Raw genomic sequence first — 18,123 nt, forward strand, 5'->3', positions numbered from 1 at the left:
CATAAACATTAATTATCTAATGTTATCATGATAACACAAAAACAGTAAGGGGACTGGGTGATTCAGTCAATTTAGCATCTGACTCTTGGTTTCAGCTCAGGTCGTGATCTTACAGGTTGTGAGATAGAGCCCCTCAGTGAGCACTGCATTTGGGGGGAGTCGGCCTGGGATTCTCTTCCTCTCACTCTGCACTGCCCCCCAACCTGTACTCTCTCGTGTGCATGCACACTCTCTAAAATAAATAAACTCAAAAATAAAACAACTAAGGTTCATCTCAAGTACTCTTCGACTTCCTTTTCTCACCTATTTAAAATTTACTCTTCTTATATTTTATAGGTTTTGTAAGGCAATTTAAATCCTTTGTGGGTAGTAGGGAATAAATCAGATGTAAGTAAAACAACAAACAAAAACCACAAAAATAGATACAATTTTGGTAGCCATTGCAAATTAACCTCCATGGATACTACAAGCATTACTACTACCATTAAAATTTGAATTTTTGCCAGTCTAAAAGGAAAGAACTAAAATCTCAGTATAGTTTTCATTTTCATTTCCTTTATTAAAAATGAGAATATGAATCCTATTAAATGTGTAATGGCCTTCTGTATGTGAACTCTCTGCCCTGTCCTTCACCCAGTTTTCTAAGTGGTTCTTCTATCTAGATTCTAAGAACTCTTTATATAGAAGATTACCACTTGGGGCTTATACACTGTAAAAACATTTTTCCAGGGTATTATTTTTATTTTTTTTTTTTTAGCATTATGGGAGTTTTATTTATTTGGAAGTGAACTTTTAACTATCAATACAAATGCCAAAATACTACACAAAACATCCACAGGAACTTTTTTTCATCGTTTTTTGAATTGTTCACAAACATTTCCTACATAATCCAACATACAACAGAGAAATGGTACATCTTTTTCCTTCAATTTGCATACAATGGAAAAAAACAAGAATATATATATATATATATTACAAAGTTTAACTAATAGACACTAGCAGGCTGACAGTTTGTCTATAGGTGAGAAATCATCTAATAAAAAATAATAAGAATTTATTTAGCATCAGTCACTTCCATAACCAAGTATTATTCTGATTAATAAAACTTGCTGCCATTAGGCTTCTGGCATATACTTATACCATTACTCAATTTATAGTATTGCTCCCCACCTTGGTTCTCCTTTATAATTACTAACATAGAAAACTGCTGCAGAGTAGGGGCAAGCATTTGCAAACAAACAAACAAACAAAAAATCCCCAGCTTATTATAAGCATAAATGTGTATGACGGAATTTCTTCCCAAGCAATGGACTTTCAAATCAAGAAATCACCAGAATGGAATTAGCCAAGATATTATGCCTATTTCCAAGAGATACATTTATTTATATCCAACAGAGGAGCTGAAAATCAAACTTAGTGTTTAGTTTGGGGTGGGTTGAGGATCCAGCCATTTGAAAAATGACCGTCTTAAAAAAAAAAAAAAGACCACCAAAAATAGGTTCACTAAATTTATTTTAAAAATCATAAAACGTTTCTTACAAAAGAGCATTACATTCTGCACACTGCTCTGAATAGATGCCAGGGACAAATGGACTATTGTTACTTTTCCTCCCTGTCCCACCCCCCAAAATGTTACAGTGACCACAAAGCAAAGTGTTCACAATAATTACATGGGGGGAATTTTTTCTTTTAAACCACCAACAATGAACAAAAATTAAAATTCACTCACTCTGCTGCCGTTTCAAAATTTCAATGTTAGTTTTTGCACGCCCTTCCCCCCCCCACCCTGTTTTTAAGGAACTAAAACATTACATCTGGTGAACAGCAAAGATTTCATTACACCTCAAATGCAGAACACCTATGAAGCAGAGGAATGTTGGCTTTTTAAACAGAAGCAGATAAAAAAAAAAAGATGCAGGACTCCTTCAGTTCTTCACTAGTCTTAGAAAAACTTTCCAGAATACTGCTTCACACTGTTCTGCAGCAAATACTGTGCATTCTGTATCTGGTCCTGTGTTCCTGTAATGGTAATGATCCGATCTTCAGACCCTTCTAGAGGTTCATCAATTTTGATCAAAGCTCCTGACTCATGACGGATTTGTTTAATCTGCTGACCACCTTTGCCAATAATAGATCCAGCCAAATCTTTGGGAATAGTTACTTGTGTAGTAATAATAGGTCCACCAAGATCACCATATGAGCCACGACCCCCTGCATAGGAATAATCATATCCAGAGCCACCCTGTGGTTCATAAGCCATCTGCCATTCTGATGGGCTCCATGTATCTATTGCAGAGTCCCAAGTTTCATCCGCACTGAAACCAACCATGCCGTCATAGCGGTCTCCGGGTCTTCCTCTTCTGTCATAGGCCATTAGATCTCCTCCTCTAGGTGGTGGTGGTGGAGGAAGAGGAAGATTCCGAGCTCTGCTACCACCCCGGCCACCTGGTCCAGGAGGAGGTGGTGGAGGTCATAATCTCTTCTAGATGGAGGCATAGGACGCCCACCCCGGCCAGGAGGCATTCTGTCAAAACCACCTCTTCCCCGCATGGGAAATCAAACAGGGCGCCCACGGCGGTCATCAAACATCATTGTAAAACCACCATAATCGTAGGTTTCATCGTAAAAATTGGGATCATAAGGCTGTGCACGTCCTTTGATGGGAGACTCTGATATAAGATCAAGGATGATCTTGATGCACTCTACAACCCTATCAGGTTTTCCTCCAATAAGCACGACTCTGTCAGTGGAATGAGGACAGCATTCCTGGAAAAGCTTGATTGTTGTCTGTGTGTTCTCTCGAAGTTCTTTGATTTTAGCACCTTTGACCCCAATAATTCCTCCTGCCAGACTCTGATGAATCAGCAGTCTCAACTCGCAGTCAAAGTCACTTCCTTTACAGTGTTGGTAATTTAAGCATTCCACAGCATCAGATTCGAGCGGGAGCTGGCTGGTTGCAGTGGGTGATGGCAACTGCAGGCCCTCTTCCAAGGTAGGGATGATTTTCTTCAGAATTTCTCCAATTGTTTCAATATCAGCACTGATACTCAATATGCGCTCGGGGCCACTGCTGTCTGGGACTGAAACACTGGCATTGTAGTCTGTACGGAGAGCCTTAATATTCTTGCCTCCTTTTCCAATCACTGCCCCAGCATTCTTGCTCTGAAGCAAAATGCGCAATTCAACCATCTCATCAGTGTTTCTAGATCTTTTAAAAGCTTGTTCCTCTTCCATATCTTCTGCAGGGCGTTTACCAAATTCACCATTGGTTTCGGTGTTGGGGAAGGTTTCCTTTGGCTGTTCAGTTTCCATTTTCTTGTATTAAATAGACACACCAATCAGGTATTATATATCCTTGCAGAGCAGAACTGAAGTTCTGGGCGGGACCAACTGACACCCTAGTGTTGCAGTAGCCCCGCGAATCCGCCGTCTCCGTGCCACCGGGCCGCCTCAGCCGGTCACAGCTAGACAGAGAACGAGCGCAGGCCCCCGCCGCCTTCCCCCGCCTCCCCGCACTCCTCCAGGGTATTATTTTAAACATTCCTTATGGTGGTGTTTTTGTTTCCTTGTTCCTTTGTTTTTATTATGTTTACCACAAGAGTTTGTTAGGGGTTTTATGTTGGATTTTTGTTTGGTTTGACTGTCAAATTTACTTTTTGGCTCTTGGATTTTTTTTTTTTTAAGATTTTATTTATTTGACAGACAGAGATCACAAGTAGGCAGAGAAGCAGGCAGAGAGAGAGAGGAGGAAGCAGGCTCCCTGCCGAGCAGAGAGCCCGATGCGGGGCTCGATCCCAGAACCCTGGGATCATGATCCAAGCCGAAGGCAGAGGCTTTAACCCACTGAGCCACCCAGGCGCCCCTGGCTCTTGGATTTTAAATCGTAACTAGAAAGATCTTCTCCACAAATATAAAGGAACTCATTCATGTTTTCTTATGTAAAGTTGTAGCTTTAGTTTTTTACATTAATATGTCTAATATACTTGAGATATAAATGCAAATTTGTCTTTAAATAATTGTCTAATGACTCAGCACCATTTACTAGTCTTTGTATCTTGATCATACATAAATTCCTGTGTGGATGTAGATCTTTTGATTCTTTATTCTACTCCCCTTTTCTTTTTATGTGCCAGTAACACACTGTTTTAATTATTGAAATTTCACAGTATTTTTGCAAATCTGGTAGGGCTAGCTTCGTCCCCACTGTCCTTTTTCAGTTTTTCAACCACTTACTGTTCACTTTCTTCCATCTGAACTCCAGATTCTGCTATCTAGTTCTACATACTGCCCTTTACCAAAAACAAAATAATAAGAGTGCCAATTTGTATTGGGATTGTATTATTTTACAGAGCAACTTTGAAAGAAGGGACATTAGGACAGGGAATATTACCCAAGAATATATTTGCCTTTCCCTTTGTGCAAGTAAGATTTTATGTACTTTTGAAAAAAAAAAAAAAAAAGAAATAGGTACTTTTGGAGACTTTTAAAGTTCTGAAAGCATAGTTTTTTTAAAGGGTCTGCAGAAGCACTTTTTCAAATTGCTGTTTCCAATGGAGTCCTAGCTTTCTTCATATTGTCTAATTGGAAGCTATAAGTATATATGGAGCTTACTGATTCCTGTATATTAACTTAAACACAGGTCCAATTACCTAAAATCCAATGTTCCAAATTTGATATCATAATTAAGACTCAACAATTAGCACTTGTACAATGCTTCATAGTGTACAAAATTCTACATACAACTGATAAACAAGTTTGTACTTGTGTGTAATGAATGAAGGCTGAAGCATGAAAATGACCATATAGCTTCACTGAGAGCCCATGAAATAGCATTACATTATCATGAAAACAAAAACAATGCCCAAGATAAGGATACTATCAGGTGATCGAATCACACAGTACACATTTGACTAACATCATTCTTCAAAGAAACGACATCTCAGTAATTTTTACATTTCAGCTATAAAATGAATAAGGTCTCAGGATTGAATGTAAAAAAATAAAAAAATACATTTTTACAAACAGGGGAAGTTACTTTATTAAAATCACTGAAAGTATTCAATTTAATCAGGTTTTACAGTTCAGCAGTCATTTTTCATTAATATAATAGAGCTGGAATATACATGCTCTGAAAAGCTATACAGTTATCAATATAATTTTATTTTAGCATTATAGGACAATATTTAGGCACGCAAAGTACTTCCTTTCTTCTTAAGTTCAATTAGCCAACATACAGTACATTATTAGTTATTGATGTAGTGTTCAGTGATTCATTAGTTGTACATAATACCCAGTAATTTCTGACACAAAATCTAAGCATTCATGTAATTCACCGTCGTAGAAGTTAAAATGTAAAACACAGAGCTCCTCATTTCGTCCCCAAACCCATTAAATATACTCTAAATATACAGTATTTTCCTTGCAAGGAAATACAGAAAGGATCTCTTTATCCTTATAAGGTACTATCATGCTCTTCGTAGAGAATTCTTTGGTTCAACAGAACCCAGATTATGAATCAGTGTGCCACGGTGAAAATACTACCAACCTTCCCCCTCCCATCCCAGATTTTAAAATACTCAATAAAGTGAATTATTATCATCTATCATCTTTATAAAGAAAATTATCTTTCATCTGTCTTATTTAAATAGATCTCATTAAGTATTTTTACAATAGTCATTTCTTAACGCTGATGTACCTTGAAATGAAATATACTTTCAAATAAAAATTGTTTTCGAACATATTCCTAAAATTCAGATTCAGGCTACTATTAAACTGTCTAAGAAACTTACAGCTGTTTTCAAATTAGAAAATGTTAATTTCTTTTTGATAAGAGGAACAGAGTGAAGCCATCTGCTATGACTTATTATAAACCTTAGTTCTCCATTTATAATTTATGATATTACTTTCTCAACTTTAGGATAAAACATTTCTCAATAAAATTTTTGGTGAAATACATGGCCAAATTCATATTTATAATCCTTATTTTCTCTGGTAAGATTATTTTAAACTAAGAGCAAGGACACAAAAATGACTTCAATATTTATCACATCAAAATAGAATGTTGCTCTGCAAAGACAAAGGTGAAATGATTTACCTTTATCCAATAAACTGCTAAGTCTAAACTATCTTATTATGCACAAACTCAAAATATTGTGTAAAAAGTAAAAAAATTATCATTTACATCACACGGTCCTTCTTTGCCTATACAGAACCCACATGATCTGATTTTCCAAGATTATTGTAATAGTAAAGGAGATTTTTTAAAAATCACTTACAGATTCAAACAGCTTGCAATTTGGAAGAAACATGAGTATTTCAATGTGATTCACTGTGTTCAAAAGGAATATATGACGTCTTCATAGAAGTATTTACAGGATTTTGATAATACCCTTCCTAACTGAAACTGATGAAAGTATGTCCACCTTAGTTTTCTGAACTGCACAGTGCCACATGCTGAGGCACTGTGGAGTTTAGAAAACTAAGGTGAGTAACAGACAAATTTTTTACTTTGTCTTTTTTTCCAATCTAGTAATGAAAGCACATAAAAAACAGCTATGCTATGGAAGTCTATGAAAGACTATGAACCAAGGATTATGAGAATTCTGATACAGGAGAAAAGGAATAGAAGAATCAAAAAAGATTCCTAAAATTCTGATAAAACAAACCTTGAAAGCAAATAAATCTTCATCTAGGGAGATGGCACACAAGGATGAGGACATATAAAAAAGACTGGAGGTATTCAACACTGTTTGATTTCTAGTTACCAATGAATCTAGAGAACATTTTTTGTTTTAAGATTTTATTTATTTTATTTTTTTGTCAGAGAGAGACACAGCGAGAGAGGGAACAAAAGCAGGGGGAGTGGGAGAGGGAGAACAGGCTTCTTGTGGAGCAGGGAGCCTGACATGTGGCTTGATCCTAGGGCCCCAGAATCATGATTCCCAAGCTGAAGGCAGATGCTTAATGACTGAGCCACCTAGGTGCCCCTACAGAACAATTCTTTAAAAAAAAGTAGTAGACTTACAGGAAAATTTCAGAGGACTGAGGAATGAGTGGGTGATACGAGATTAGAGCCAGAAGACAGATTAATGCTGAAACACAGAGAGTCAGAGAAAAGACTAAGAGAAATGGAGAAGACCAAGCAGAGACATTAAGGAGAGAACAAGAGACAGAACAGTCAGATAGCCTGAGAGATAGTGAAGCAGACAGACCGAAAGATAAAAACAGATGCTGAGAAGGAAGAGTGAGAAGAACAGAGTCAGAGACAGAAAAAGACAAAAGAACACATATAAGAAAGAGAAAGTAAAAGTATAATCACTTCATTGGTGTTGGGAAAAGAGGCTGTGTGGAGGTCTATAGACAAAGAAAAAAAAAGCTACCTGAAAGGGAAAAAGGAAGACATCAGCAAGAGGGAAGACCAATGTGACTAATGAAGCATCATTCCAGAAAAGGTGGGGAGGAAGGGTTCAAGAAATAGTATGAGTCAAGACTCACAAGGTTGTTTAAAATAAAAAGTAAGAATGCTGAGGGGCACCTGGGTGGCTCAGTGGGTTAAGCATCTGCCTTTGGCTAAGGTCATGGCCTCAAGGTCCTGGAATTGAGCCCCAAATCAGGCTCCCTGCTCAGTGGGGAGTCTGTTTCTCCCTCTCCCTTGCCCGTCCCCTCTGCTTATGTTCTCTTTCTCTCTCACATACTCTCTTAAATAAAATCGTTTTTAAAAAAGTAAAAATGCTGGGCGCCTGGGTGGCTCAGTGGGTTGGGCCTCTGCCTTCGGCTCAGGTCATGATCCCAGGGTCCTGGGATCGAGTCCCGCATCGGGCTCTCTGCTCAGCGGGGAGCCTGCTTCCTCCTCTCTCTCTCTGCCTGCTTCTCTGCCTACTTGTGATCTCTGTCAAATAAATAAAAAAAAAAAAAAAAAAAAAAAAAAAAAAAAATAAAAAAGTAAAAATGCTGAAAAAACACACAATAAATAAACATTAATCAAGGTAAATAATAGAGGAAAGGTCACATGCTGCAATTCAATGGAACATTGCCAACCAAAGAAAAACCTCGATAAATATTTCAAAAAAAAGCAGTATTTATCAATCAATATCAACCTCAGCTTCAGTGTAGTTCTGCTGAGCTATCATCAGTCTAAATGCAAAGAAGATATGCTCATTACATTTGTAACCTTAGATTTCAACTGTCTACTTAACCATCCACAATTCTGTGATTGTGTGGCTACCTCATCATTCAGCTAATCAAAGTTAAGTGCTGTATTCAGCAAACACTTCCTTCCCCCTTATCCCCCAAATCCAGCCATTCTTCATATAGCAGCAAAAGTGGTTTTCCCCCCTGTATCTTTAAAACTGAGATATATATTAGTTTCAGGATTACAACATAATGATTTGATGTTTTTGTTTTTTTAAAGATTTTTATTTATTTATTTGAGAGAGAGAGAGCATGAGAGCGGAGGTCAGAGGGACAAGCAGACTCCCCATGGAGCTGGGAGCCCGATGTGGGACTTGATCTGGGGACTCCAGGACCATGACCTGAGCCGAAGGCAGTCGCGTAACCAACTGAGCCACCCAGACACCCCTGATTTGATGTTTTTATATGCTGCAAAATGACCTCCATAATAAATCTAGTTAACATCTATCACTATACAGTTACATATTTTTTCTTGTGATAACTTTTACTCTTTCAGCAACTTTCAAATATACAATATAGCATTTTAAATTATAATCACCATTCTATACATTACATCCCCATGACTTATTTTAAAACTGAGAGTTTGCACCTTTTGACACATTTCACCTATTTTGCTCACTTCCTAGCCTCTCCCTCTGGCAACCACCACCTATCAGCCATAGCTATGACTTTAACTGTTTTTGGATTCCACATATAAGTCAGATCATTAAGTATTCATCTTTCTATGAGTTATTTCAGTTAGCCTAATGCCTTCAAGTTTTATCCATGTTGTTACAAATGGCAAGAGTTCCTTCCTTTTTATGGCTGAAGACTACTTGATTGTATACACACACACATTTTCTTTATCCATTCATCCACTGATGGAACTGGTTGCTTTCATGTCTTGACTATTGTAAATAACGCTGCAATAAACATGGGGGGTGCATTTATCTTTTCAAGTGTTTTCATTTTCTGCGGATAAATATCTAAAAATGGAACTGCTGGATCACACGGTAGTTCTGTTTTTAATTTTTGAAGATCCCCCATACTGTTTTCCATAGTGACTGCATAAATTTATATTCCCAAAAACCAGGCACAAGGATTCCTTTTCACTACACCCTCAACAACACTTGTTATTTCTTGTCTTTTTAATAATAGCCATTCTGGCAGGTGTGTGGTGATATCTCATTGTGGTTTTGATTGGCATTTCCCTGATGACTAGTGATGTTGAGCATTTTTTCATGTACTATTGGCTACTCGTATGTCTTTTTTGGAAAAATGTCTATACAAATCTTCTGTCCATTTTTTTTTAAGATTTTATTTATTTATTTAACAGACAGAGATTACAAGTAGGCAGAGAGGCAGGCAGAGAGAGCAGAGGAAGCAAGCTCCCCGCTGAGCAGAGAGCCTGATGTGGGGCTCAACCCTAGGACCCTGGGATCATGACCTGAGCTGAAGACAGAGGCTTAACCCACTGAGCCACCCAGGAGCCCCTGTTCTGTTCATTTTTTAATTGTACTTTTTCCTGGGATCATGACCTGAGCTGAAGACAGAGGCTTAACCCACTGAGCCACCCAGGAGCCCCTGTTCTGTCCATTTTTTAATTGCACTTTTTTGTTTTGTTTTGCTATTGAGTTTTTAAAAATATTTATTTATTTATTTATTTATTTGAGAGAAAGAGAAAATGAGAGAGACCATGCACAGGGGCAGAGGCAGAGGGAGAAGCAGACCCCTACTGAGCAGGGACCCTGGGATCATTACCTGAGCCAAAGGCAGCGGCTTAACCAACTGAGCCACCCAAGCACTGCTCCTACTGAGTTCTTTATATTTTTTGGATATTAAACCCTTATTGGATGTGTGCTTAGTAAATACTTTCTCCCACGAATAGTTACAAACCATGTTTTCTTCTAGGAATTTTATGCTTTCAGGTCTTATGCTCAAGTCTTTAATTAATTTAGAGTCAGTTTTTGTGTATGGTGTTAAGACAGTGGTCTAATTTCATTCTTTTATATGTGACTGTCCAGTTTTCCCAACATTTGTTGGAAGAGACTATCCTTTCTCCATTATATAGAATAACTGATCATATATGCATGGGTTTATTCCTGGGCTCTCTACCAAACTGATTTTTTGAAATATAAAAAGATCCCTTCAGTAATTTCCTTCTGTATTTAGGATATAATCTAAACTTTTAACCCAGAGACCGATAAGGCTCTAATTCTGACTCCTGCTCGCTCTCTCTCTCTCCAACTGCATCTCTAGCTACTTTTATACTACTTACTATCAGTCCATCAGACTGGTGTTCTTCTAGTTGTTTCAGTTCACCAAGCTTCTAAGTCACTTTGAAGACTATATATGCAGGTTCTGCTACCAGGAATACTCATCCCCTATTCCATTCTTTCTGCTTCTTCAGAGCTCAGCTTGAATTTCACTTCCTAAATGAAAACTTCCTTAATATCCCTTCATCCAAACTGAAGAAAACTGGGCTCCTTCCTATGGACTCTCATAAGCATTCTGTGTGCTTCATTCATAGCATGTAATCATAATTTGGTATTATTTATTGGTATACTTTTTTGTTCAATGTCTAACTCCCCTAGAAGAGTACCCTATTGTAGGCACCAAGAGGACAGAGACAGCTAAATCTCCAAGTGCCTTGTAACAACACTTTAAGAACATTCTGCCCTTTTTTTTTTTTTAAGATTTTATTTATTTATTTATTTGACAGAGATTACAAGTAGGCAGAGAGGCAGGCAGAGAGAGAGAGGAAGGGAAGCAGACTCCCTGGTGAGCAGAGAGCCCCATGTGGGACTCGATCCCAGGAACCCGGGATCATGATCCGAGCCAAAGGCAGAGGCTTTAACCCACTGAGCCACCCAGGCGCCCCAAGAACATTCTGCTTTTTGATAAAAGAGTGAAAAAAAATATCCAAAGAATGGCTAAGAAATCTAAACAAAGTACCATCTCCAGAAAACCGAGCAATGTGTTAGTAATCAGAAGGAACATTATAAAACTTGGCAATCAAATTAACTCAAAAATTAGTCAAGTTCCTATTATATACCACTGTAGTGGATGCTGAGGATGCAGTTACAAACAACAGTCTATGCCCAATATATCAAAATTGTTTAAGAACACAAAACCTCAAATATAGACTCCTAAAGTCTCAAAAAATAAATACTTGTTGGCTTTAACAGACAATTCTATTGGTGGGAACAGCTCTCCCAAAGTATTCTGTTTTCAGTTGTTTACCAAAATGTTAGTGAAAATTATTAATTCAGTGAAAGGGAGAAATCACTATTCCAAGCTTCAATTTCCAGATTAGAGATCTAGGGAAATGAGTCTTTATGCCAGAAAATTTAATAAGTAGCAGCAGCAAAGATAATGACAGTCACATGGGTTTTTGTGAAAGTTAGTAAAGGGAAACCTAACTAAAATAGAGTCTGGAGGTTCTACAGGAGTTAGCTCTCATGCCCTACCACTTGCAGCTAATAGCAGACCCAACAGGAAGAGACAGACTTGACCTTACAAGGACTTGACCTTGCATGTAGATACTACTCTACTAGTTTGGCTGAGGAACAGATGCTTTTTTATTCCCCCATGTACCCTTGCCTTCAGGAGCTCTACCAATGAGAAGCCAAGACACTTCAAACTCCTCAGTTTACCCCAATGAACTTTTAGTTCCTACCAGCCTACCCAACTTACCCTTTTTATCCTTAAAAAAAGCACATCTCTCCTTTGCTCTTTCTTTCTGACTTGTGTATGATTTTGTTTTGCCTTACTTTGTCTGTCCAGGACTATATGTTTTTTAATTCCCAAATAAACCCATCATTGGCTGGCAAAATAACTGGCATGTCTATTTTTAAGGTTTAACATTTCCTTGGACAACCAAGTTAATGTCCATGTACTACTGCTAAACTAGTCATAATATATTTCAAAATATGACACTGAGAGTTAACAAAATAGAGGCTCTTTTTACACTGTAGAGCAGGGGGACTAAGGGCAAAAGATTTAACTTGCTTTGCTCCTTCAGACAAATAATTTCATCTCTCCGGGTCACACTTTGTAGAACTGTGAGATGAGAGGTTTGGACCATATCCTCTATAAGAATTCCTGAACTCCCAGTAATATCTTACAATACAATTATGTGGGAAAATAAATATGAAACTAAAATGCTCCCTGGTGCTAGAAAGATAACAAATAAAACAAGTATTTTTCCTTTAAGAAATATTCAAAATCAAGGCTCTAAATTTTACAAACATGATAAAGATGTTTTGTACTGAACAAAAGTGCCATAATTGAAATTTTACTCATACTTTCTTGCATTAAAATATCTGACATTAAATTTCAACCAGTCAATAATGATGCTCACCGATACTGATATGTCCTCGTTTTTTCTCTTAACACTGGAGTCAAACAAGACATTTCTTCCCCGTCTTTCACAGTCTTGATATACAATCAGTCGAATCTGACTTGGATCAAACTCTGGCAAAGGCCAACTTTAAAGAAAAATAAAGGCCCATTAGTTACTCTAGTAAATATTCTACATAAATTCCTAGAAATAAAACCTAATAAAATAAAACCCTAAGTTGTATTACTGCTAAAGAAAGTACTTTTTATAAAATATCACCATTTAGGACTAAAAATTCATATAGCATTGACAAGTTAAAAAGTAAAAATAAAAGTTGTAGCAAGTGTACACAATATAGTCAACCCATTTGAATCTAAAAATGGTTAACCTAATAAAAATATGTGACTATAGTTAATACAATGAAAATACACATTGCTTCATGGCATGAACCCAGATGGAATAATATTAATCCATATTTTTAGACAGTTTTAATTCTTTATATAGAAACATAAAAAAGAAACAGCTTTCAGTTTAAATTATAGCAGCTAAAGTATTTATAAAACAAAAACAAGTAAAAGAAAAAAGTGATGAATGACTAAATGCAGTGGAAATTCTCACATAAAGCTGGTGTGAGTAAAAACTGGCTCACTCTTCTTAGAGAATAGTTTTTTAAATCTATATAATAAATAGACAAAATCTAATATAACTGATTTTTAAGTTGTATTTTTAATATATTTAATTATATATATTAATATTTTAAAATATATTTTAATATATTTTTTAAGTTATCCATTCCATTCCATTGTATCAGAATCTTCACAGAAGTACTGTTACAGACACAATACAAATGGTTCATCAACAGTAGAATGGATAAACATGTTATGGTATATTCAGACTACAAATACATATATTCAGACGTAACAAATACAATAAATGAACTTCAACTATACACAAAAATACAGACTGACCCTGACCAAAAGAAATCTGACAACGACATACTCTCACATACACAAGACACATACGCACCCAGAGTTACTATATTTTTCCACTTATACAAAGGTTTAAATCAGGTAACGTTTAAGGCTGAGATATATATTTAGTTTTTAAAGCTATAAGGAAAACAAAGGAACAAAAAATGGTTTCAAAAGTCTGAAGAGTGGTTACCTCTTGGGATAATGTTGGGAATGATGACGGCAAAATCAAGAAGGAACACAAGAGGTAGACCAGGGCTCTGACTATGTTCTATTTTTAGCCTGGACAATGCTTAACCTCAATACTCACTTCAGAAGTCAAAACAAGCCACTGAATTTGTTTTACGTATTTTTACATAGGCATTCTTTGTCACAATAAAAAAAATTAATGAAGTGACTACGATCAGGGAGAGAAAGAGAAAACAAAGAACTGTATGGTGAAGACACTAACCTAGTGAGCTGAGCACACTACAACTGATGTAACAGGAGAACAGCCATTCCAGGAGCTCTTTGCTGTTAGTTATGTCAGGCTAAATGGTCAATTACTCACAATCCATCAGTTACAACTCTTGATTGGGTTCCTTCACCTACTTAAGAGAATCTTTTTTTTTTTAAGATTTTATTTATTTATTTGACAGAGAGAGAGAGAGAGAGATCATAAGTAGGCAGAGAGAGAGAGGAAAGCAGACTCCCCACGGAGCAGAGAGCCTGATGTGGGGCTCGATCCCGGGACCCTGAGACAATGACCTGAGCCGAAGGCAGTGGCTTAACCCACTGAGCCAACCAGACGCCTCTCCTTAAGAGAATCTTAACCTTAACTTCATCACTTCATCATAAGTGACCCTAATTCGCAACATAAAACATCTCCATTCCAAATTCTTGAGAGTAATTAGAATATTAGTTTTCTCCTGTCTAATCCTTAGTAAATGTCTGTGTCAGGAAGTGATTTACTAAACTGTAGCTAGCTGTTGTGTGAAGGAAACTATAAAAGAACACACCAACAGAAAATGAAAATCAAAGAGGTCTTCAGGAAACTAGAAAGAAGAGCATTTTAGAGAGGAAGAAATACCATGGCAGTCACTGAAAGCATCCACTAGCTTCTATGATTTCAAAGAAATCACTGGTGACCATGGCAAGGACACTTCTAAGGAATAAAAAGTACAACGGGTCAGACTGCAGAGAAAAGAAGAGATAAATAGTGAATTTGAGACAAGCGTCAAGGAAAGAAAGAAAGAAAAGGAATCATGGAGTGACAGCTATTTTGCTATTAAAAAGGACCATCTGAACATATTTACATAACGATGACAAAGATTATGAAGGGGAAGGGAGATGGTGACTGACAAAGCACAGGCTCTGAAGAAGTGGAATTGGATAGGTATAAAGTACAGGTGAAAGGATTAATTTCAAAGAGAAGAAAGGATAATTCCTGCACTAGGCTAGAAAGAGGCAAAGAAGGACACGGATACAGAAAGAACTGTAGATATTAAGGTAAAATGCTAAGAAAATTCATGCTAAGAGCTCTATTTTCTTTGGAAAGTAGATGAAGAGAAATAAAGGAAAGGCTGTGAAATGTGGGAAAGCAGAGAGTGAAAATGAGAAGAGTGATAATGGGAAAATATACACTGACAAGGAAACATAAGGTTTCTTGGCAATGCTGGAAGTCTACATGTTTAAGACTATGAATATGTACCAGCCAAAACAACACAGTTGGGTCATTTTCTCTAGCAAACACTCCTCTTCAATTTGGAAGAGACAGAGCCAATGTAAGGAGTTTGCTAGGGAAATAAGACAAAAGCAAAGGGGAGCCTTGGAAATAGAGCAAAAGACAAAAATATAGATGGAACAAAGGACAGGAGAATCTACACTATTCAAATAAGTGTGGAGGGGGAAGCTAACAGATGGGAAGACAATGGAGGGGTCAAAGTGCTGAAATAACATCAAGAGCTATAGTGGGAAGGCAGAGAAGTAAGATTTTATTTAGAGGCAGAATAGTTCCCTCTTTCATTCATTCAATAAAGATAGTGCCTACCATGTAGGAAGTACTGGTTAGGGCGAGGTAAGTAAAAACCTGCTTTGGAAGCAAGAAACAGTAGTACTAAAGTAAAGAAATAGACAGACATGATAATTTCAGGTAAGCAGCTGATGAACTAAAGAAACCGAAATAGAGAATCAATAAGCTGTGACAGATGTGGTAGTTAAGAGGACGGTGTGTGAATCAGCAAGGTATACTCATTTTTGTAAGTGACTATACAGGCAAAATTTTCTGAAAAAAAGGAAAACTTAGGCTTTGCTGGATGTGAGGTATTCCAAAAGACCTTGAATAAGTAGTGGCCGCCATCTCATTTATCCAACCCCCTGGGATCTCCACGACACACAAAGAGTAACAGCTAAATTCCTTTGTACAGATGCAGAAATATTCGTAATCTCCCAGGCTTACTTCACATTACCCGTAATATCAACATAGTCATCTCCTCAAAGGTGCAAAGACACACCAATTCCACAGTTCCACACCCTTGTGCAAGCTACTACTTCTACCTGAAATACCCTCAATCACCTTGGCAAAACTCCCATTCATTTTTTTTTTAAAGATTTTATTTATTTATTTGACAGTCAGAGATCACAAGTAGGCAGAGAGGCAGACAGAGAGAAAGAGAGAGGGGAGGAAGCAGGCTCCCTGCTGAGCAGAAAGCCTGATGTGGGGCTCGATCCCAGGACCCTGGGATCATGACCTGAGCCGAAGGCAAAGGCTTTAACCCACTGAGCCACTCAGGCGCCCCTCTCCCATTCATTTTTTAAAGATCTGTTTTAAATCTCATCTCCATGGAAGGCTTTACTAATTCTTCCAGCAGTTAGTTGCTGACTTCTGAGATTACAGGTTCTTTAGGTTATAAATCTAATAGTAATTTTCACACTGTACTTTATCTGTTTACACAGTTTCCTCCACTAGAAAGAAAAGCTCCCTATAGCCAAAGTTCACTCATCTTTGAATTCCTGGATCTGAGCACATTAAATAAGTAAAAATACATAAGCCCAAGTAAAGGTTAACACTACAGGAATGAAATAAATTATTTTATGAGTACATAAATTGAATTATCATAGTCCATAATCTGGGGGGAAAAAACAGCTAAAAAGGCATGTCCATCAACTGAAGAATAAATTTTAAGAAGTGGTATAAAAATGTCATAAAGCCATAAAATATTATATGACTATGATGAGAAGGATATAAACTACAGTATGGATGAACCCTGACAACATAACACTAAGTGAAAAAAGCCAGACACAAAAGACCACATTACCATATGACCCCATTTATATGATCTATCCAGAATTAACAAAATCACTGTAACAGAAAGTAAAATAGTGGCTGCTCAAGAGGGGAAGGGGAGTAGAGAGAGCATTTACAGCAATATTAATGGGGTTTCTTTTAGGGGTCATAAAATGCTCTGAAATTAAGTTGTGGTGATGGTTATACAATTTTGTGACTATACTGAAAAACCGCTAAATTGCACACTTTAAAAGGGTGAATTTTATAGTAGGGGAAATACATCTCAACAATAATAAAAAAGTTAGGACACTTTTCTCCCAAACTTACAAGTATTCTCTGTTGATTCAAAATAAGACTATATGTAAATGCTAAACTATAAAGCTTCTACAAATTAATGTAGAAATCTCTGCAACCTTGTGGTACACAAAGATTTCTTAAACAAGACCCAAGTTACCAAGTATGAAAGAAAAAACTGATACATTTGACTACATCAAGATTTAAAACCTGAATATCAAAAGAGATAGTAAAAAAAAAAAAAAAAAGGCCAGCCATAAACTAGAAGAAATTATTTGAAATGTGGATAACTGACAAGAGGATTTGTAAACAGCCTGTACAGAGAACTCCCACAAGGCAAGAAAATAATACAATTTTAAAATGGGATTAAAAGACTGCAGCATTCCACATAAGGATATATGTGAATGATGAATGATGAATGAATGAAAGCACATGGAAAGATGCTATCACTATGAGTCATTAGAGAAATGCAAATTAAAACGCTCCTGCAACCACTAAAATAACTAAAATTAAAAGAATACACCGGGTGCCTGGGTGGCTCAGTGGGTTAAGCCTCTGCTCAGGTCATGATCTCAGGGTCCTGGGATCGAGCCCCACATCGGGCTCTCTGCACAGTGGGGAACCTGCTTCCTCCTCTCTCTCTGCCTGCCTCTCTGCGTACTTGTGCTCTCTCTCTCTGTTGAATAAATAAAATCTTTTTAAAAAATTTAAAAAATAAATAAAAATAAAAGAATAACACCAGTTGATGGTAAAAATATGAAGCTCTTGGAATTCTCATACATTGTTGGTAGGAGTTTGAAAGGAATATAACCATACTGTAAAATTATCTGGCAGCTATGGCCCAGAAATTATTCTCATAAGGCATTTCATAACAGAAATAAAAATATATATTCACAGAAATGTCCTCTCCAGCTTTATTCATAATAGAAAAAAAAATGGGATGAGCTTAAATGACCATTAATGGGAGAATGGATAAACAATACTATATACACTCCTACAATGAAATACACCTCAAAAATAACAAGGAATGAACCACTAAAAACATAGTAACAAAGATGAACTATAAAATACTGTTGAGTGAG

The 18,123-nt window shown here is 36.9% G+C and overlaps 2 protein-coding genes across 3 annotated transcripts in view; both read right to left on the minus strand.

Moving 5' to 3' along the window:
• FNIP1 (folliculin interacting protein 1) overlaps window positions 1-18,123 on the minus strand; it is a 154,218-nt gene that overhangs the window by 84,252 nt on the left and 51,843 nt on the right. For both annotated transcript variants that reach the window (XM_059417513.1, XM_059417512.1), the window contains exon 2: window positions 12,533-12,659. In XM_059417513.1, the coding sequence (XP_059273496.1) occupies window positions 12,533-12,659 (127 nt within the window). The remainder of the gene's footprint in view (window positions 1-12,532; window positions 12,660-18,123) is intronic.
• Window positions 1,496-3,495, minus strand: LOC132028491 (heterogeneous nuclear ribonucleoprotein K-like). The gene is given in 2 exon segments (XM_059417514.1): window positions 1,496-2,472; window positions 2,475-3,495. Coding segments are annotated over 2 exon segments (1,368 nt in total). The 5' UTR covers window positions 3,313-3,495; the 3' UTR covers window positions 1,496-1,942.

Source organism: Mustela nigripes, chromosome 12 (assembly GCF_022355385.1).
Source record: "Mustela nigripes isolate SB6536 chromosome 12, MUSNIG.SB6536, whole genome shotgun sequence".
In the NCBI taxonomy this organism is placed as follows: domain Eukaryota; kingdom Metazoa; phylum Chordata; class Mammalia; order Carnivora; family Mustelidae; genus Mustela; species Mustela nigripes.